Consider the following 22,619-nt stretch of genomic DNA (forward strand, 5'->3'; position numbering starts at 1 on the left):
ATCAGTATCAGTTGCCTCTTCCTATCCCTCTATCCAAGGTTATCACCCTCAATATGGAAGCCAAACTTCCTTGGTTTCTATTTCACCCATCCATGAAACAAGTTATATTAAAAAGTATATAAAAAGGTGTTTCCATCTTAAAAAAGACATAAAAATCATCTTCCAGGACCCGAAAATCTGTCAGCATCTGGAATTTTGACAAATGGTTTACCAAATCTTGCTAGCCCAAGAAGGACCAAAATGCAATTGTCTGTGGTAGCACAGAAGGTGGAGTTTAGGATTTGCTTAGATTTGACCTTGGGTTTTGACAACTGCTGAAATAAAACAATGGTCTTGCATTAATTTTACACTTACTTGATAGTAATCTAACCTCAAATCACCTCTTTTAAACGCCATTTCAATTTATAAAAAAATCTAACACCCAAACCGCAAACGAACAGAAAAAAACAACACAAAACCAACAGAAAACCACAGGAAAACCAAACAATGTCACTTTTTGTTCATGACAAAAAATACCACACCAAAGGCAGGCAGCCCGTGCCTTGGGCACTCCGACAGGCCTCTTTTTGAATTCCAGTCTGCATTCTCTTCTTGCAAGGAACTCCCCGTAACAAAAAGAACCAGCAACACAAATAGATCTAGTTCATCTTCCACGGCCCCAAAGTTGCCTTGCCTGAGTGCTGCTCTCGAAGCAGTGCTCTGCTAAGGGCTCTAAAGCACTCCAGTGCTCTGCCACAGCTACCAACCTACACAACAACAGACCAAAGACAGACACAACTTCTAAATTCCAGTATTTCCACTGAAAACATCCACAGGAAGCATCATCCACCTGGGGGTGGACTTAGGGGACCGAGCTAACTTCAGGGAAAGGAACCACCCAGAGTCCCTGTTCTGAAATCTACAGGGAGTCTCCTTTAAAGTCATCACTACTTTGTTTCTTTTTCACCTGAATGACACTCGAATTGAAAGTCCTTTACAGCAATGTCTGTATCCAGGTTAACTACAGATGCACTAAGCTTTGAGCAGAAGTTAACACTCATTAACAAGATTACCTGTTGTGATTGAGAGCAACCAAAAAACAAACCCCCTTGGAAATGCTTATGGCTGAGAATGAAGTAAAGTTTAAAGTACTCCCTTAAATAAAGTCACACACACATACCCCTTTAACATCAACGTCTGGACTCTGTTCAAAGTACAACCTCTCTGCAGTTACTGGCACGGCAGCCCTGCTCTTAAAGCTCCACAGTAAGAGAGAGTTAATTGCAACAAGTGCTTCACCAAATTCTTAAACGCTTCAAATGCTCAAATCTTAAATGTTTCAGTAATACTGGGTATCAAAATTGAGTATCTCAAGAATTCTTTAAAAGGAACAACCACTCAAATTCATCTATAAATTCAAGGAAAAGTATTGCTAGTGAATGAAAATAATTTGTTAGAATCACTAGAAAAACCCTCCCTAAGAAAGTTTCAGTTTAGCAGTTAATTCCAACCTGCAGTTAAAAAGGCACTAGCTGTCAGTCAGTTTTCTCACCCAACTCTATCATGAAAAGAAAAACTGACAGATCACAGGAGCTTGCCTTTGTAAACCAATTCGGGAACTTTCATGCTTCTTATTTGTTAGGTTAAAGGTTAAATTGCTGACCTCTGCCCTCCTGCTTAGCAGCCTTTCCCTTTTTCTGTAAAGCTTTATTTTGGGGCTGTATTTACATGGATTAGTCTCTTTTCACGCTAAGAAGGAATCTGTTCACAGCCAAAGCCTTAGTTCTGGTTGTACAAAAAGCAGTCACAATTATTCAGCAGCAGACAATGACCATATTGTGGATTTACAAAAAAACCACCTCAGCCATGGCAAGTTCTGTCCTTGCTGCACAAAACAATAGAAGAAAAATCTTATCAAGCATTCAAGAGAAAGCAAACAAAGCAGGCCCACTGTGAACTTGATGAAGATGTCAAGCTCCTTTAAAAAAATATAAATCAACAAAAGAGTTTAAAGTCTTGTGAGTGAGACTTTCTGTGCTGAATTTTTCTGTCTAGTTAAACAGTGCCAGCATAGCAATATACTGCAGATTAGTAAATACTTGTGAAATAGGAAAGACTGTAGACAGAAGTAGTTAAAGCATGAAGCAAAAAGGCCAAAGAGCTCTCTTCCCAAAAAACAGCTCACAGTAACAGAGAAACACTCAGTTAGATTTGATGTTACTGGTTTGGGGGTTTATTAAACCTAGTACTATCAGATAAGAATGCACCTAAAATGTGTTAGATAAAATGTATGATGACTTGCAAAATGACAGATTCTAGTACTTTTTTGTAAGGTGAGTTTCTCTTTAAATTGAGTTCTGTATTTCATTTATACTGTAAAAACCAAACTGTAAACTGTCTTCACAGAAAACAGCTCAAACTGTGCTATTGACTTACCCTGACACTGCAGTCCCAGCAAGCTCTTTGTTACAATCTTCCACCTTGTTTGTACTTAGAAGCAAAGCAATCAAATGGAAACAGAAAAACAAAGCAGCAGCTTAGGAGAATTACAATTCCCAAATCCCACCTACCTACTTAGCTTTGGTTACTTTTCCAATCCTGCTTTAGGAAGTTTGGTGTAGGAACACAACACTGTAAAGATGGGATAGGAAAACTCATGATATGGCAACTCCAGCCCCTTCAACACAAAGCCTTATTTAATGGAAAAATACCTGCATTCTGCACTTCCTTTGATATTCCTAAACCTTCAACATTTTATTTATTTCTCAATACAGAATGGACATATTGGAACCCATTAAATGCTTTCATCTTTTAAAAAATAAAGGCTGCTCTGAGAGGTGCATGGATAAGGTTTACACCCCTTTGAATGACCAACTCTTAACCCTAGCCCAGTAACTTTGCTTATGTTCAAGAAAATCCTTCATCAGTTTAGGAGGCACTGCTCTGCTATGTAACATTATCATCTATGACAAAAGATAATGGTAGGGAGCAGCAGTGTGGCTGACAGCGACAGAAAGCTGCTGGTTCTCTCCACCTGTGAGAGTCCTACCACAGAAACCACACTGACAACTGTAGAATAATTTTAAGGCCCAAGTACATCGTGACTTCTCCCAGCAGAGTTAAGGACTTCGATTAGTTTAAGTTATACATTTGTGATCTACTGGGGAGGGGGGGAGGGAGGGAAAGAGCTATTACAACCCAAGGCTAGAACATGAAAAGTAAAGAAGGAAGTACTTAAACTACTCACAAGCTTCTAGTAGGAACAAGATTAGTAGTACATGCTACTCTAGGAGCCAATTCAAATGCAAATTTCATCCTTTCACTCAAACAATGATAAACTACCTCAGAGTTAATAGTTTCCTTCTAAGATTCATCTCCCTTTTCAACTTAGCGGTATGTTTGCGAGAAAAGAAAGAAGCACATGGAGAGTCTTACAGCAAGACCTTTTAAATTCTGTCATAAAAGAAGTAGCATAAACTACATTTCCTTTCCTAATCCAGTGAGCATTTGTTAAACTCTAACATACTTACACTTTGTCCATGCGGTCGCGTTTAGGCTTCTAACTTAGCATGGTTTTAAAAAACACTCAGAAAGAAATCCTTTAGCTGTACTAAACCATTTCAGCTTTTTCCTTGAACACACAGCAAGAATTTATGCTACACTCACAAAAAGATGAAAGATGAGGTCCTTGGAGAGAAAGGCCTTTTGGCACACTACACGGTAAAGCTACAGATTTGACATACTTTTATAATGTCTGCTTTGGCAAGAACACAAAAACCCCACACAAAAGCATGGTACGTCCTTCCAGACAGGGGTGTAGGGGGTGTTTTACTCTTGTGAGCATTTACTTTCAAATGCTCTTACTTCAGAGACTATTTTGATCGGTTACTTTAGACTAACAAATTCTCTTTTGCTATATGAACAGTTTGACAGTCAGACGACAATTCTCCTCACAGCCCTTTCTAACAAGAGAGAATCTTTGGCTGAAGTCCAGCAACAGCCTTAAATTTGTCACATCCTATTTTTGATGAATGATCTGCAGCAGTTTTAAGATCATAAAGTGCTTTGAAAGTTAAAAGAAAAATTTCACATGTAGTAAGCTTTCACTTTCTTTATAAAGGTATTTAAACTAAATTTGCTAGGAGATCCTTTCTACTTCTGCATCTCAAAAAACCCTCACAAAACAATCTTCTGGCTGAGATTAAAAACATAGGAAATAGTTGCAATGCACTTCTCTACAATGTGTCAATAGCACAGAACTGGATATCTAGGAGTGCTTAAGTGAGTTAACCAGTTATCTTCTGCAAAGGAAACAATAAAAGTTCTTTGTAATTTACTACCTCAGCTTCTGTGAAGTTTCAGTATTATGAAATGCCACAACAAATACAAAAATCACAATCTCATACAATGCTTTTTTCCTTCCTTTACACAGAGATTAAAAATAGGAAAAGAAATCCAGTAAAATAGCAGTATTTCATAAAAAGCTTTTAATTATCCACATCATGGAACAATTCCAATGCACGAGAGCAGATCACGCACCAGAGACACAAAACTTACCAGTTTTACTTTGAGTCAATATTTTCCCTAAAATATTTAATTTTTACAATAAAACCATGGCTATTCTCCCCTCTTTTTCTGAAAGTAAATGTGTGGGAGCTGGTGAGAAGCATTATAATTGCAAAGTTGCTATGCTTGACATACTTATACCTGACACACACAACACAGATTTCTCACTAGATAAGTTCCATGTACTGTCACTGTGAAAACACAAGCTCTGTTCTAGTTTGCAGCTTCTCACTTTTGCTGAGGAGGCTCCAGGCTCCGGAGCAAAGCACCCCTACAAAGAGGAAACCAGGGGAGAGGAGGTCTCCAAGGATGAACAAGGAGCTCCTGGACAAACTAAACACAAACAGGCAGCTTCCAGAGGGTGGAAGCAGGGAAACATGGCGTGGAAGGAATGCAGAGGAACTGCTTGACCAGCCAGGCATCAGGTCAGGAAAGCTAAAGCCCTGCCAGAAGTAAATCCATAAATTCTATGAATCAAATCTTAGGATCATAGGATAACTGAGGCAGGAGGGGACCTTGGGAGGTCTCTAGTCCAATCTCCTGCTCAAACACAGGCCAGGCGTGAGGTCAGACCAGGTTCTTCATGGTTTTAAAGCAGTTCAGTCTTGAAAACCTCCAAGGATGGAGATGTACAACATCTCTTGAGCAGCCTGATCTAACACTTGACTCCTCGTGGTGAACAGGTTCCCCACATTCACTTAGAATGTCTCTTTTCCAGCCATCACTGCACCTTGTCCTCCTGCCACGCATCACCTGGCAAGCCTGGACAGCTCATCCCAATGAACTCCTGGGGTATGGAAGGCTGCTGCCCAGCTCCTGGAGCCTCCTCCAGGCTGGAGCAGCCCAGCACTCTCGTCTCCTCACACTGAAGTGCTTCAGGTCACTCACCACCTTTGCAGCCCTCCATTGAACTCGGTCTGGTTTATTGGTGTCTTTTGTGGAATCCAGAACAGATTTTTCCCTTTGGCAGTTGACTGTGAACTTTAAAATACATTAAAGCTTAAAATTTCAGTTGATACTTCACAGTCACATGGAAACATCCTTTGCTACTTTCTCACTTTTCCAATTTGCTCTCCCATCCCAGCACGGCTGCGTGGGGCTGAGCTGCCAGCTGGGGTCAAGGCATGACAGCCACACCAATTTTCCAATAACAAAATGGAGGCAAGTTTTACCATCCCACAGCCAGATCATCCCCCCCACGAGGACAGTTACAGCTTTGGAGCAATTCTTTCTCCTCAAGACCAAGTCAGAAGACTGGTACCAGAATTAAGAGCATTCAAGTATCAGTAGCACTATTATACCTATTATACACAAACTTCAAAAACAGCTGCCTTAGTTAATTTTGGACCAATTAAACAGGGAGAAATAGTTTTAAACCTGCCTGCAATATGTTTCTTACACAACTTTTATGCATTTTACTTTTGTCAACAGTAGCTGCTCCTTGCCATTTAACATACATTTCCCAACTGCAAAAAAAAAAGTTAATCTATATTCTTAGGGTTTTGGCATGGAACAGAGAGCCAAAAAGTGGGCACAGACTACATGGAGGTTTGTAGGTGTGTAGTTCTGGATGGTGATTTGCCCAGGATACAGCATACAGGTGACACTGCAGAGAACAAGACAACCTTCATTCAGAACAGAAGGACAAAATACTCGGGTATACACAAATCTAAGGCTTCTGAGAATAAAGAACACCTCTTAAGTATAAAAGAATTGGTTGGGAAAAATCTCTTTAAAAGATTCTTCAGAGAGAGTAACTTCAAAATATGTGACCAGTAAAAACAATTTTTAAAATTCTTTTTTTACTCCCTGAAATGAATTTCTGAAGATTTTGCACCTACAAGTGCATAGAACAAACCTAAAAACACAACTAAGTGAAACTCCCACAGAATCAGTTGGTTTATAGAACAAAATGTATACTAAATTCTCCAATTAAAAACCTGTAAAGTAGTTTCCGTGCTTTTTAACCCACCTTCCCACAGCAGGGAATTAATCCCTCCAGGGGGATGCAAACAAACTTCAAAGAGAAGATTATACCCAGACACTAGTACTGTACAATGTAATGTTTATGGTCAAATTTGTTCAGATTTTCTGGCACTAGAATCCAGGTCAGATGTGCAGAAACAAAGACCAGTTATTAAAAGGGCTCCTGCAGTTACATCAAATAGTTGTGATGGCACAGAGCAGTAGGACAAGCCAAACTGTATTCCAGCTACAACTCCTATGGAGGCCTTGGCAGGCAAGGAAGGAGCTGCAGCTATTTGACTTTCACAGACTGTAACAAATACAGATATAGGAGGAGGCAAGTGGCTTTCCAGGCAATAAAACAGAAAACACTGTGTCTACAACACACACGATTGTTTAATAAAAGACAAAGGAAATACTACTTCAGTACATGCTGACTGATCGTAATTATTTAATTTTGATGAACTTCCTTTTTGTATCATTCTAGAGACTGAACCCTCATAACAGTACCTTGAACTAAATTTTGGCATTATGAATTTCAACCTTTGCTTTTCTGCTTATTTGATCAAGTTCCTCAGGTGAGATAAAAGTGCAATCAAAAATTCCCAAATGTACTTACATGTTGGTTTCAGCAGTTATGGGACTTCTCTACCATAAACATGTATCAAAATATGTATCAAAAATAATACTACAGAAAAATACTTGTGTAATTATGACTTGATAAAAATGGTCAAAACAGTTAACAAAATCATAAACTGCATCCATGACTAATTTCCAGATAAAGTCATTTGATCAAAGCAACAATTCTGGGAGCAGATAAAAATACTTCTGTAGACAAGTAAGAAAGAGGAAGTAAGAACAAATTCCAAACAAAATGTTTTAAGAGTATTTTTTTGGTTTAAAACTACCCTTTTTTACATGAGCAGCAAATACCAATCTGAAAAAGCACTTACATTTTCAACCTAATCAATAAAAGAGTTACTTATATTTTAGAAGACAAAGAGAGACAAAACAGTCAAAGAAACCTGACAATTGTCCACAATCAGGTACAGATACATACATTTCTTAGTCCTAACTGTAAAAGATTCCACAGAACCAGTAATTAAGATATTTTTAAAAGCTAGAACAGCATAATGTTAAATATGTTTCATTATCTCACAACGTATGGTTCTCAAGAATAGTTTTAGCCAATAAATAGGTAGAAACAGTGCAAAACAGTACCTTTCCCCATGCAGCTGACTCCTGAGTGGGTCACCTCTGCATACACCTCAAAGGTCGTTTCTGGATTTTGTCTGAAACAAAAGGAAGGTATTTAGCACACAGAATTTGGTTGAAGTGCACTTGCAGTGAGGCAGTCAGAAAGGTTCTCAGCATGCACACAGTACAAGAACAACTAGAGAATCTCCAGTTCTTGGTTTACAGCCTTGAAGGATTTCTCATCAGACCTCTGTAATGTGCTAAACACAGGGATTTTTTCAGGAAAAAAAAGTATTGGGAACTTTTCACCAACAGTCACATTGTCCAACACTAACAAACAGCACCCAGATGCACATTTTCATTACTGTGACCCCTGAGTTCAACTTCATGACATCTATTTGCCCAGGAAAAGTGGGGAAAAATAATAGATGCAGTCAAGAGAAGGCAAAATCACTTTCTGCACACACTACTGAAAAACTTAAGAGGCTGTATTTAGGATGAAGACAGCCTTTTTAATACCTGTCAAAATATTTCTACCTCTTTGCCAAAAGAAGGCCATGCTGGAGAATATTACAAATGTACGAGGTTTGGTCTCATGAGACGCCGGAGTCTTAACTCCAGAAATTTGCCAGATGCATGGAAATAAGTGTGACAGTCAAAAACCATACCTAATTGAGCCAGAAGGTGTAAATTATGCTTGAGGAAAGAGATTTGCTTTGCCCAAGAGTTATAAATATACCAGTAGTAAAAGTAAAAAGTTAATGATATTACTACAAAACAAACAAACAAACAATTTAGTGTACATTTTCAGTTCTTACTAATTTAACTCTCTAAGTGATGCTCTGGAATTACATCTTGCAGTGAGTATGCAAAGGCAGCAGGTGATTATATATGAAAGAATATTTTGACTTAATTCCTGACTAACAATTTTAGCTACTCCAGATATTTTTTTATGGGATTAAAAAGACTGTAATCCTGAAATAAGGATTTTGCAGGTCTGAACATATGACACTTTATTCTTAGCCTTTCTGGTTAAAATCAGGAATGAAAATTGCATAATTACTGTTCCAAATTTACAGCTGCTTGCATAGTGATAATAGTGTCTCCTATGTGTTAATGCAAGCTAACATTAGAAAACTGCTGTGGTATAACATACTTGTGAATTTTGCAACTTCCTTACAGCTAAGGACGAAAATAATGACAAAACCCATAAATATATATGCTAGAATTCCTAACTGAATGATAATTTAAAAATTAAACTCATCTTACCCAACATTTCAAACCAAATATATAAGCAAGTCAAGAAGTTCAGCTTAACTCTTTGGAGAATTTCTATTATTTTTAATCCTGCTTTAACACCAAAAGGATTAAGGAAAACATTTCTAGCCATGCCACAGGCCCACTTAGCCTAACTCAAGTGGCTCTAAGCCAAACTCCACACCTATTTAAACTGACAGAAAAGCCACCACGGCTTTCAGTAGCCCGGGATCACACTCCTCAGTTTTACAGAGCACCTCTCAGGAGCAACAATGGTTCACAACTCAATTAATGGTAATTTAATTTGCCACCAGTTCCCAACTGATTTGTCTTAAGTAGCTGTTTTTTCAGAAAACTACACTCATAAGTTATGAGAAACCCAAAGTCAGCTGTTATTGTGCAATATAAAAGCAAACTTGCACAATTCTCACAGCGCTCCTCAGGCTGCAGCACATGACCTGCAGATCCTGGGGTTTAGCTCCACTCCTACAGCCACACCACGGGGTGAGGATGGAACGACAGCCACAGAGCACCAGAAATGTACTTTTCCTTCTATACACATCGCTGGGCAGCCTTATCATACCCTCCTTGTTTGTGTCTTTATTTTTAGCACTCTGTTTCCTTAATTAAAAGTTTATAAACTTTAGATTTTTACAGCTAATGGTTAAAACAACAAACACCTTTTTAGTATTATGTTAGAACCCAAGTTCAAATTCTTAAGTGAAAGCAGCGGGCAACACAGCTGGCAGGAGCACAGACTATATTTCAAAACTTTCCGACAAAAAGACATCACATTTTGTATTTTAATTTTCCATGACAAACGCCCATTTATTTCCATGAACAGTGAAATTAAAGTAGCCTTCCCAAGTGAGAAACTCAGTATTAAAGGCTGCATTCAACAACCAACACCTCAGTATGAGAATGAAGTCATTGTTGGATTGTGGATATTTTATAACTTTTCAGAGGCATTAAGGAAACAAGTCACCATGAGACTTCATACAGTTTGCAAATACAGCAAAAACATGATCAGAAATGTGTACTCTGTAGTCCAATGTCACCTGAGAATTGCACAGAAACCCCAGCCCCAGCATTCCTCACAGCACAAGAGCCCTGAACACACTCCAAGTTTTCCTCCCTCCCAAAAATCACTTATGGACCCATGGTCACTTACCAACTGAACAATAAGATGCAATTAAAAAAAATACATAGGACACAGAGGTACAAAAAGACATAGTACCTCACTTAGTTGAGAACTAGGTCATTTCAGAAGGAAATGCAGTACTTCTTTGTAAACACTAACTTAGGAAGGAACTGTATGAGAAAATAATACTTCTGTGATAAATGCTAGTTGTATGAATTGCTTCAAATCTCTGATCTAGAAATAACATCCATTTCAAAGCAATCAATATGAAATTCAATTTTACACTGAAATAAGATATTTCAAATAAGATATTTATGCACATTTTATGATCAAAAATGTAGTTTTTTACCAAACTGTAAAGGTTTATTCAGAATAAAATTAAATTAAGCCCTTCTCCGAAGGTGGATGGCTGGAAGTACATACTTTACATATATACAGCCTATTTCAGTTCTGTCAGGAGCATTTTTGGTACACACAGGAAAATGCAATAGCACTTATGACAGAAAGTATCATTCTGCTAAAGAACTGAGGCATAAGAAAGGAGTCTGACATTGCCTGATAATTAGTTGTCCTGTAACAAGATTTAGTTGCTCAACTCTTGCAGAAAGTCAATTATTAGCAGAAACCTGTAATCACTAATTCAATTCAGAAACTATAACCAAAGCCTTGATTAATTCCCATATATTTAACTTTTGTGCCTGGCATTCCCTAGGTAGATAATATTTCATCTTAGCATATAACAAAGGTTCTGTTAAATCTCTGAAAGTTTTCCCCGATGTGCACTTGGCACCTATTGTGTCACCAGTGAAAGAGAACCACCTCTGGAAAGGGACATGCCAACTGCTTTTACAGTGCAATGCCACTCTGCTGAACATTGATATTGACACATTAGCTAAGATAAATAAATAAGAAATCCTTTCTGTCTTGTAACGTGGAGTACCAAGGCTCGGGAGCAGTGACAGCAGCAGGTTAACAAGGCTCCTATGCCACCTCACCTGGCTGGCACAGAGTGCCTGGCACCTTCCCTGAGACTGCCCGACAGAGGATTAGCCCAGCACTGTAACCCAACACTCAATTTAGCTTTGTTTTTTGCCTGCAGCTATACAGAAGCCAAAAGCTTACAGAACTGCTGGCAATTCTTTGATTTGTTTCACTTCAGTCTGATGCAGCTACTGATACTTTTCTCTAAGCAATCTTTCACTCAAATGACTCATTATTATTCATCCATCAGAAATGTAACTGACAGATATGCCCAGGTTTCATGCAGAGTCTATCACAATGCATGCAAGGGATCCTGTGCCAAGCAGTTTAATATCCCTCAGAGTTATCAATCTACTGCAAGAAGCAAGGGATCTCTGCTGGATGTTTACTGGGGCTCCAGCACATACTGGTGACAGCCCTAAAGGAGATGTGCCTCACCCTACCCAGTTAACAAACAGTTCTCCATTCACACTTCCAACCTGTCCCAATAAGGAAGTTACTTACCAACATTAAAGTCTTTGCTGGATTAAACTTCCAGCTCAGAAAGTCAGACAGGCTCTCTCACTCTATATATTTTAAGACTGTTTTGAAATTTTGTCCTTACACTACTTGGTAACAGTGTTCTGTCCGAAGTGGAAAAAAGCAGTTTATTAAGTGTTGCTCAAGGCAAAGTTGCTTAATCACTCAGTGGACAAAATGCTTTCTCACAAAGTCCAAGAAGAACGAAAAGCAATGTTTACCTGGGTTTATTACCTCTGCTACTCTGGTGATTGGGAAAGATGGGGGCTTTATCTGCAGTCTTGAAAGACAAGTTCACACTGAAAGACTTAGCACAGAAAAGGTCCTTTAACTCCGCTGGCTGCACTAGGTATTTCTAACAGCTACATCTCCCTGACACAAGTTTCTAGTTGGAGCATCTCACCTGCCTGATGACATTCTCATTTAGTCTACTCAAGTCCAGTCAGCAACCACAAACCCAAAGATGGCAAACACAGCCTGTGGACTCAGTGTGCACCACAAAACAAGCTGCATTTAAAGTAAGCATCAACCTCTTAGTAGACTTAAGATAAGATCATCATAAGAAATCATTTTGGATCATTATCTTGAAGTGATCCAAGCAAGAGTGACTGCTGCAGGGTCTGAAGGTGCAAGTCAGAGATGCAGCCTGCTCTGCTGCCAAAATACATCGTTTTCAATTCTACCTGTATTTGACTGTAAGTGTTTAACCAGTTTCTCGGGCTTTCACTTCTCTGCAGCAACAGTTGAGAACACATACTCCAAAAAGGTGCAAAACTCATGCCCACAGTATGCTTAAGGAAGGAAGAAAGGTTCATTCCTTTCTGGGACCAACCAATTGTCACAGTGCTACCATTACAAACACTCATTATCCGCTTACATTTTCCTAAAACACCCAGCTGAAAAGACATGTTTTCATCTATCCAGCCTATGGGCTTGGGAACATGAGACGTGTCATCACACAAACTATGTCCCCTCCAGTCGTGTATTCATGTTAAACAAAACAAGTGAAAAGTTAAAGACCAATGTGATCCTGAAGAACACTGTTCAAGAAGGAAAAACAAGTGCTCAACAGCATCTGCTGAATAAAACAGGATCTACGTGGGTCTCTCCATTCTATAACCCTTTCACACAGAGATGTCAGCACTCCCTGCTTGGCAATAGCTTTATTACACCTCTACCTGTGTCCAAGGAACTGAATTTTCCTGGAATGGCACATGAACAAACTGAGACTTTTAAAGTGACTATACGAAACATACCAACAAGGCTTATCAATAAATCAACCACCAGTGTTTTGAAAATGAAAAAAAAAACCCCTAACACTGAAGGCATGGATGTGCAGGCCCAGCACATCACTCACTTGAATCACTCCTCTCCTTCCCCCAAACCCTCTGCTGATGCACTTTGGCTATCTCCTAACCAGACTGTTGTCCTTCCGTCAGCACACTCTACCCTGGGCAAAGAAATTTGCACTCCCTCGACCCCTCCACACCCCCGAACAGGCGTCGGCAGTGCTGGCAATGGAGATGTCCCCAACACAGCACCGCCGCCCTCCCTCAGGCCTGCACCGATAACACTGCTCTGCCCTCGCCGCCCGGCCCGGAGAGCGGGAGGGGCAGCGGTGTGAGGCAGGGTGGGCTCTGGCCCCTCTCCTGGGGCAGGGCCGGAGGGTTCCGCGGGGGTGCCGCCCGGAGTTGGGCTCGGACGGCCCGTCCTGCCCGTCCCTCCGGCCGGCGGGGCAGGGAGCGCTCTCTCCCGTTCCTTCTCCCTCTCCTCGCCCAGCCCGAGGCCCGCGGGCTCGGCCGGGGTCCCGCCCGCGCGGCCTCACACGGAGCGGAGGGAGGGCGGGGAAGTCAGTCCCCTTCTCGCTCTCCCGAGGGCCTGGAGCAGGGCTGGAGAGCGGCGGAGGGCACTCACTTGATCCTGGATCCCATGGTCTCCGGGGGGCCGCATAGACCCGGGGCGGAGCGAGACACGGCGGGGGCCGCAGGGCCGCGCTCTGTCCGCCGCTCGCCCCTCACTCCATCCCGGCCCGCGCCGCGGCGCCCCGGCCGAGTCACGGCGCGGGGACTGCCGGGAGCTGTAGTGCAGGACTGGCGGTGTGTCCCTGTCTGGGGCAACCGTCCGGGGAAGGACCGGGCTCTGCTCGTGCCGCCGAGCCAGGGAAAACAGGCAACGGGAAGAAAGAAACTGATGCACAGCGAGTTCCACCCGAACACGAGGCAGAATTCCTTCACTGCGCGAGTGCCCGAGCACTGGAACAGATTGTCCCGAGAGGATGTGGAGTCTCCCTCACCGGGAATATTCCAGAACCGTCAGGACACAATCCTGTACCGTGTGTTCTCATGAGTGTCTGGGCAGGGAGGCTGGACCAGATGCCCCAAAAAGTCCCTTCCTACCCGACCTATCCTGTGTCTCTGTGACTGCGGCCGGGAGCGCCGGGGGCCGGCAGTGGCAATGCGGAGTGGCCCCGCTCCCCTCAGGGAGATTCAGGAGGGAGCCCCGCTCCCCGCTCCCCTCAGGGAGATTCAGGAGGGAGCCCCGCACCCGCTCCCTGCTCCCCTCACGGAGATTCCCCTCAGGAACCCGGCGGTGGGACGGGCCCGCTCCCCTCATGGAGATTCAGGCAGGAACCCCGCGGCGGGACCCCGCTCCCCTCAGGGAGATTCAGGCAGAAATCCCGGTGGACGGGCCCGCTCCCCTCAGGGAGATTCAGGCAGGAACCCCCAGTGGACGGCCCCGCTCCCCTCACGGAGATTCAGGCAGAAACCCCGCGGCGGGACCCCGCTCCCCTCATGGAGATTCAGGCAGAAACCCCGGTGGACGGGCCCGCTCCCCTCAGGGAGATTCAGGCAGAAACCCCGCGGCGGGACCCCGCTCCCCTCAGGGAGATTCAGGCAGGACCGGCCGCGCCCCTTTCAGGCCTCCTCAGCTGCCCGCCGCGTTTAGCAGCTGAAGAGTGGGCTGGAGTGACACCGAACAGCAGAGCCAGGCGGGACTGATGGGGCCAAACCGCTTGATGCCGAGCCCTGAATATCCACTGATATCCAGATGAGGAGCAGGACTGCCCGTCTTGGAAAACCCCGTGCAGAGGGGAGCCGTCCCCAAGGGCACAGGCCGGAGTCTCAGGCAGGAGCAGGATCCAGGATGTCCAAGGATTGCAAAAGCCAAAGGAAAGAAGCAGAGGGAGGGGCTGGGAGGGGTGCCTGGCAGAACTGTGACACAACATTGAGCACTGTGGGCACAGAGACCAAAGCGGCTGAAAAGACAGTAAAACATGACTAGAGAGAACCTCAAGGTCATAAAGGAGACTAGAGATTTCTCAGAAATGGAATGCAGTCTGCTGAAAACATGTCTTACATTGACTCAAAAATCGCAGATAGACACCTCATGAAACGTGCCGTGTAGGAGTTGTCAAGCAGGAACAAACAGGTACCCAACTATTTCATTAAACGTGATTTACAGGAAGTTTTCAGGAAGATTTGGAGCATTTCTAGTACAATGTAGCAATTTTTAATTTTTATTTAGAGTTGAGGGTGATCTACAGTGAGGAATGAAAGAACTGAAAATTTGTCTTTAAAAGTCCTCCAAAGTGCAGATCATTGTGGACACCAAGTGCTTGGCTGAAGAACTTAGTCAGCTAGAACGATGGGAGAGAGTATATCCCATCTGAGATCCTTTAATATCCCATTTGCTCCCCAGAGGGCCTGGGTAGGAAAAATCATACCACCCTCATTCAAGTAATAAATTTAAAACGTGTTAAACACTATGCAAAAAGTCCTGGAAGGTTTATTCACAGTAAGTCAAAGACATGTTTGGGGAGGTGAGGAGGAGTGTTTCTGGTACTAATTTGAGTACTTGAGGTGCTTCCAGCACAGGTTCCACCCACAGCCTCTGCCACAGCAGCCATGTGTGAGCTCAGAGCTCAGCGTGGAGCCCTGCCTTGTTCTGTGCTGTGGGTATACCTGTCCCCAGCCCTGAGCCGTTCTTTGATCTCTGGTGCTGTTCCCTGTCTCGTTCAGTCATTCCCATACCCATGGAAAGTGGCTTTGTCACCAAAATTACTGTGTTCAGACAGGGATATTCTAACCCTTTAAACATATCGGCGCACTAAGGGTGGCACATAAAACCATCAAATGGTGGTGAGTTTAGAAAAATACTGTTAAAATCGGTTGCAAAAGCAAAAAAAAACCTATGGTCAGTAAGGAGTTAAAGAATAAGGAAGCTGGTAAACACAATGCTGATGCAGTGTAAAATAACAGTGTGGAAAACCCCCAGCATTTTAGGAGCGGCTAACGGAATTTGTTACATTTCATCACTGTTACATTTCATCACATGTTCCTTTTTTGGAACATGGATTGACGTTAAATTTAAGAGGCAGAACTACAGACTCACAATTTTAGTTTTGGTCTGTTTTTTGTAGTAAGCTCTTTAAAGATTTAAAGGTAAATTATTAATATGAACAGATGTAGTAAATATTTAATGGGGACATGTATGCAAGAGTAGTAGACTGGTTTATATTTGATAGTTTTTGGACTGGACATACTAAGGAATAAAAGGCTGGGTGATTCAAATGAGCAATGTAAACCCTCTCCTGGAGAAAGTGAGTGTTTGGGAAGAACGCATTCAGCCCACTTTGGGGAAAACAAGATATAAAAGGTGGATTCTGTGAACTGGACTGGCTAACTGAGGTGGTGGATGAACTGATAGTGGCTGGTAACTATGAAATGTCAGGAAAAACAGAGTTGGGCAACTTCATTTAACTATGTCTTGGTGAGATATGTATTTTGTAGGTGTCTGATTTGTAATGAGCATATTTTCCTACCCCAGGGAAGAATTATAATGGCAATCTCATGTTGGTATCTGTTCATCAACAGTTTCTCAACCGGGGTCTCGTGCAGGTCTGCCTGAACTTTTGAGCAGGAGATATCACACACGTGGGCCATGTGATAAGTGTGAGATAATACATTTGAAAAACAATATTGTGGTGTGTTTCAGGAGGAGGATTACCTACATCAAATTCACAGTTAATAAAGATGGGTTTAATTAATAAAAATAAATGGGAATGTGTATGGAAGATTGTGAGGTTCTGTCCTTGCTGAAGAAGACGCACCTAATGGGTCTGGCAACATGCAAATTCAGTCTATGGAAGCTGTGTTTAAAAGACTGCCTAATAAAACAGGTGTGAGCTTGTAAATCTGGTAATGCCAAATCAGAGGAAACCAGAAAGGTGAGGACAGGATGAGTGTGCAGAATTTTTTCTACTTAAAAGACAAAACAGATGCTAATATGGAATTTGTACTGTGCTTTCTAACTGTATTTTATATATATGAAGCAGGCAAAGTCAGGTATATTCCAGAATTCACAATACAGAACTTACTTGTACTCCCCAAATGTTGATAATAAAGTAGGAGAATTCATTCAAAATCTCAGTTGAATACACACTGAATATTTAAATATTTGTTCAAATTGTGAAAACTATATTTTCTGTGGAAAAGAAAGCGAGGGGGAATAATGTTAAACATAGTGTAGATGTTCCTGTTCAAGTGCAGGAAATTTTTCTCTCTATCTACCTAATAATAATTTATGTTCCAAGCTGTAGAACTTTTTCCCCCTGCTTTACCTGGTGTGTTCATGTAAATAAGCTGCTCATTAGATAGCCCAAATCCCATTTTCTGCAATTGTCGATGCCCCCCCGTTTGCAGCTGGCCCAATGGCTGATGTAATTGTGTCCCGGTGACAGGCCAGCAGGGACAGCAAAGCCCCCGAGGACAGCGAGGGTTCCAGCAATGCCTGCTGGCCTGGCCACCGAGCCCTGAGTGTGAGAGGCTCAGAACAGATGAGCTGATTAACTGTGAATCGCCCTCCCAGAAGAGACGAAGCATTAGTAGCAAACAAAAGGGAAGCAGAAGGGAAACTTCAGGCAGAAGAAAATAATCCAGGAATTAAAAGCTTGGTGAAAGCCTTAGGATGCTTCCAGATTGACCTGAGCATCTAAGTTCAATGCCATAGAAATAGATGTCTGATGCTCTAGGATGGGTTTGGTGAATGTAGCTGAGCCTGTATTTTCATATATAACACACAGCAACAAATGTACAAGAGAACACAGTTACTGTTTCTGCTCCGCCGTGACAACCCTGCTGAAGCACAATGTAACCTGAATTTACTGGGGACATTCTCCCTGCTGCATTTCAGCCAATGAGAATGGCAAGGGAAAAAATGCTGACTTTAGAGATCGATAGTAAAGCTTCCTCTAAAAGGTTATGCCTTGGAAGAGAATATCCTGCTATCTGACTAATATTGATTATAATGTTCATGTACGTTTTTCCTAATTTGTCAGTGGATGAATATTAGGAAAAATTCTACCCATGTTTAGGAACCAATGAAAAGCTTATTAAAGATATTTTTTAGATGTGAAGCAGAAGTTACTTCATCAACCTTAATTTCATAATTTTTGTTGTTATCAAACAATGAGCCTCATGAGTTATGGATCAGGTCATTGCAAACAGCCTCCAGAAGTGTTCACATATGTTACTTGAGAAAAAAGCCTGTTCTTAATGCTCCCAGACTGGGATTCATCAGGCATTGTTAGGATAGCTGGTTACCCTCAGAGACATTCACTTATGCCCTGAAACAAGAGAGATGTTTAAATCAGCCTGTATTTACCTGTTTGTGTGGATGGAAATAGGTTACATTGACTAGTATTCCATTACAAGTTAAGGAACAATAATCTGTAACTGCATAGGGTGAAACAGATCTTTAGAAAATACAGAAGAAAACATAAAAGCCAAAAAAAGGGAAAAATCCCCACCAAAATTTAGTTACAAGAACATAACCAAAGAGTAAATCAAAAGCATTCTGTCTCCAAAACTGGATGCTGGGAGATGTTTAAGGAAGAGTGTAAGAATGTGAAAATATGTAGAAGTCTCTCACAGCCTCCAATAAATTAGTGTATTTCTCAGCCACAGATGCTGCTTCAAAAGAACAGCTTTTGTGGGCTCAGGCACTGGGCTCCACTTGGGCATCGAGCTGAGCCATTGAGCACAGCTCGTGTTGACTGTCACCAATCATTGCCTGGTTTTCCATGTGCCTCGGCACAGTTTCCAACAGGTCTGCTCCATGATGTTGTCCAGCACAGAGGTGAGACTGATCATCCTGCCTTCCCATCAGTGGGAGCATCGCTGGATTGCCCTGACTCCTGAAATACTATGGGTAGTGGCTCAGCAACATCATCCAGCAGTTCTCTCAGGAGCTGTGGATGCATCTCAGTTCCCAGGAGCTTGTGCACCTTCAGGTTCTTTAGATGGTCTCAAACCTGATCTCCTCCCCCAGCTGGTGGTTCATCATTCCCCAGTCCCTGCCTTTGTCTCTGCAGTGAGGCCAGATGTGCCAGTGAAGATCGAGGCAGAACCGTCACTGAGTATCTCAGCCTTCTCTGTGTCCTGAGTAACCAAGTCCCCCATCCCCTTCCTGAAAGTACCCACTTTTTCCCCGTTCTTCCTATTATCAATGTACCTATAGATGCATTTCTTGATGCCCCTGACATCCCTGGCCAGAACTAATTCTGTCAGGGTTTAGCTTTCCTAACCTGCTAGCTGGCTATTAAGACAATTTCTCAGTATTCCTCTCAGTCTACCTGTCGTTGCTTCTACCCTCTGTAGGCTTCCTCTTAAAAGCGAAGCAAGCAGTAAAATACTTTCCCTTTCAAGTGTTTGAAGTACCATACACTGAATGACCTTTTCATTTTCCATTCACAAAGAAATAAGAAATAACTATTCTTATTTCTGATACCTGTGATTATACCAATAGCTATAACTCAGGCCTGTGAAATCCTTTAATGTAATGAGCCATGCTGGAGAGTCATTCCCCTAAAGAAAAGAGCTCAAGATGATTGACCTGAAATGGCCTCTTCATTTTTAATGAAAGGAGATCTAAATATGGCAAACATTTCCCTCTGCTACTGTCTCTCAACAGACATCTTCCTCATCAGAATCTCTTATGATTAACAGAATTGGTTATTTAATTTTAGGGGGAAACCAGCAAAAAGTCTATGAGAACTATATGGGTTTTGTCTTTACCTGTGCAGTGATTTTTCTATCAGAAAAAAGGGGTTTTTTCCCTTTACTGATTGCATTGTTTGCATAAGAGAGAAGTAGCCCATTTGGCCGCAGGAAGTCAGTGCTCAGAAAAGTATGGTAAAAGAGTGGACACCTTTTTTTGGTTGTCTCACATTTGGTGTGTGCAGAGACCATTTTTACACTGTCTCCTGCCAGCATCTTCCCCGTAATCACTTTGGTTCTCACCTGCTGGATCTGTTTGCCTGTATCATCTAACACAGCCCTTCTCTAACTTCAGAAATTCTTCCTGTTACAAAGGTGTCAGGCCTTTACCTTTACCTTCACCTCAGAGCACTCTCTAGCCAATAACAGGAGTTTTGCACCCAAAATATATCCAGCTCACCATGAACATGCCTGTGTGTGTTACCAAAGAGACCAGGAGGTGAAATAAAGCAAAAGCATAGGAAAGGTAAAGAAAAACTGGTGAAACACTCAAATCTTTTGAAAAACAGGAAATGCCCATCTTTCAAAGAGACCAAGTTCTGCATCACTGGTCCCATTTTTTTTTTTAAATGCAGTTCTAACTAGATGGAATAGGCTTTAGTGTTTATCCTCCTCTTCCTGCATCTACCAGAGTCAGCAGAACTCCTGTGTTTCTGCTACCTGATACTGTCTCACACATATTTCATTCTCCAAATTTTCACCCAAGCAGCTTTAAATTCACCCTAGGTAGGTAATAACAGTAGGTTGCCTACTCAGTGGTTTGCTTTACTCTGGGGCTTGTAGACCCCTCCTTGCATGTTGCAAAAATCCTCTGGCTCTGGCTCTGGCTTCTTGGAACGGCTCTGCCTCCCCAGCACAAACACTGCCTGCCTGATTCTTGCTCTGAAGCTGTTGAAGACACTATTTCATCTGCCAATAATAAAGAAGCAACTGACCTAAGTTACTCTTCTCTGTTCACCTTGCTGTGATGGCAGAGTGCTGACTGTACCGTTATTGCTCTATAAAGTGAAGTCAGATTTATGAGGCAAAATCTGTGATGGTGTGATTCCAGCTAGACGAAAAAAAGCCCAGTATGAAAATAGCTATTCATATCTGTGATAGCCTTTGTCACAGAAAAGATAACCCTCCTGAGCTGAAAGGAATAAGATCACTCATGTAAATCAGACTGCTACATTCAAGTCCCTCTAAGTTACTAATGAGCCTGGAAGAACAAGGATCCTTAGGAGAAATCCAGAACAGCAAGACGTAAGTTGTTGGAGCAGAGGGAAGTACTTACTTCAGATGATACTAAACTCTTGTACAGCAGTGCCTGGCTTTAGCTGGTAGGAGCATGAAAGGGAGGGAAGGAAAAAGAAAGAGATAAAAGAAGAAGTAAGAAAGGAAAGTGTGAACAAATGAATGAATGAACAAAAGAACAAGGAATTTATAAAATGCAGTGTTTCTAACTTGGTGAGGTTTATTATTTGAAACGTGGTGTTATATTTTGTTGCACTCTTTCTAAAAATAAGAATAACAAAATCTTGGTGTGAAACATTGGTGTAGGCAGTGTTATTTTCTTTGTGCTTTCCCCATCTCACAGAGTTGATAGAATCCTAACTTCAGAGTTTCTAGTAGCAATTAAAAAAACTTTTTAATATCAAATTAAAGCATATTTTGTGCCAGGCTTCAAATGTAATCACTACAATAACCATAAATCAAAAGAGCACTAGCAGTGTCAGCTTCACTGCCCTTCTAAGGAGGAGTCGCTTATCCTTTCTGCCACAGGATGGGGGAACATGATAACTATTGATGGCTCACTACTTATTAAGTTGTCATCAGACAACATGTTGTCATAAGCTATTATATTTAAACTGTTATTAAGAAAACACCAAGTGGCATTTCTGTAATGTAAACTGGTTATTTGAACAATGGGAAGAAGGTATGTGTTAATATTGAAATTGAACTATATAATATTAAAATCGAGATTTAGTTCATGTTGCTATGTAGAAAATTGATCAAATATTTAAATTTCTACAATCTTCAAAAGCATAACAGTGATTGAATAGTAGGGGTCTGAGTCTTATGTAATTTATACTCATTTTATATGAGTGTAATTCCATATGATTGCTGAAGCATGACATTCCAACTTACCTTTCTGGCAACAGCTAGTGCTAGGCAGGCAGTAACTGTTCTGAACTTAAATATATAAAATAGACTTGATGGCCTACAAATTTCTTTTACTGATTTTCCTGCTTTGATGTTCAGAAGACATCAGTAATGTTACCCCTGATTGATACTGGGGTTAAGTAAGTTCCAGATCTGCCCATGTTTGTACTCCCATTTTGTCCAAGAATTTCAAATAAGATGTGTCTGATGTCCTGTACCTGGAGGGGGAAGAAGCCTGCTCATATTAACAATTCAGAGATTCTTGACTAACTTGGGGATTGTCTTTATGTTGTCATTGTTGTGTCTGTAGTTTACTTAATTTTTTAAAACAGGTGGCATTATTCTTCAGTATCACGATGCAGGATAGCTTTCTTCTGAACCTGTAGGCATTGTTTAGGAAAAAAAGAGTGATGCTTTATTTCTGAATGTTACTTTAATTAGTTCTTTGATGCTAATGATCCCATTATATTTTGGGAGGTAAAAACCAAACAGAACCCAAAGTGCACTTACCTAGACACTGACACTTTATACTTCACAAAAAGTCAATTTTATTTGTGTAATTACTGCAACTATACATGATCAAGGTATAACGAGGTGATACCATGAGCTAGCAAATACCAACCTCCTCTGAATTCAATAGAGAAACTTTAAATAGGCAGTACTGCAAGCCAGCAAATATGCTTCCTTTCTCTAAAATGGGGATAACATCCTGCTGGAAATGCTCTTTTGAGTCTAGTTCTGACACTTTTGTGGTATAATTTAAAATTATAAGGTGGGGATACCAGTATGCTCCTGTCCTGCTGCCTCTAAAT

General features: G+C 41.6%; 2 protein-coding genes across 5 annotated transcripts in view; one reads left to right on the plus strand and one right to left on the minus strand.

Moving 5' to 3' along the window:
- DENND1A (DENN domain containing 1A) overlaps nucleotides 1–13,677 on the minus strand; it is a 150,238-nt gene extending 136,561 nt beyond the window's left edge. For all 4 annotated transcript variants that reach the window (XM_064393754.1, XM_064393753.1, XM_064393757.1 and 1 more), the window contains exons 1-2: nucleotides 13,520–13,677; nucleotides 7,732–7,802 (exon numbers count right to left, since the gene is read on the minus strand). In XM_064393754.1, the coding sequence (XP_064249824.1) occupies nucleotides 7,732–7,802; nucleotides 13,520–13,536 (88 nt within the window). In that variant the 5' untranslated portion in view covers nucleotides 13,537–13,677. The remainder of the gene's footprint in view (nucleotides 1–7,731; nucleotides 7,803–13,519) is intronic.
- Nucleotides 13,678–14,587: 910 nt separating this feature from the next.
- Nucleotides 14,588–22,619, plus strand: part of LHX2 (LIM homeobox 2) — a 52,909-nt gene continuing 44,877 nt past the window's right edge. Inside the window, exon 1 of the mRNA XM_064393413.1 lies at nucleotides 14,588–15,034. The gene's annotated coding sequence lies outside the window, so the exon portion shown is untranslated. The remainder of the gene's footprint in view (nucleotides 15,035–22,619) is intronic.

This window comes from Passer domesticus, chromosome 18 (genome assembly GCF_036417665.1).
Source record: "Passer domesticus isolate bPasDom1 chromosome 18, bPasDom1.hap1, whole genome shotgun sequence".
In the NCBI taxonomy this organism is placed as follows: Eukaryota; Metazoa; Chordata; class Aves; order Passeriformes; family Passeridae; genus Passer; species Passer domesticus.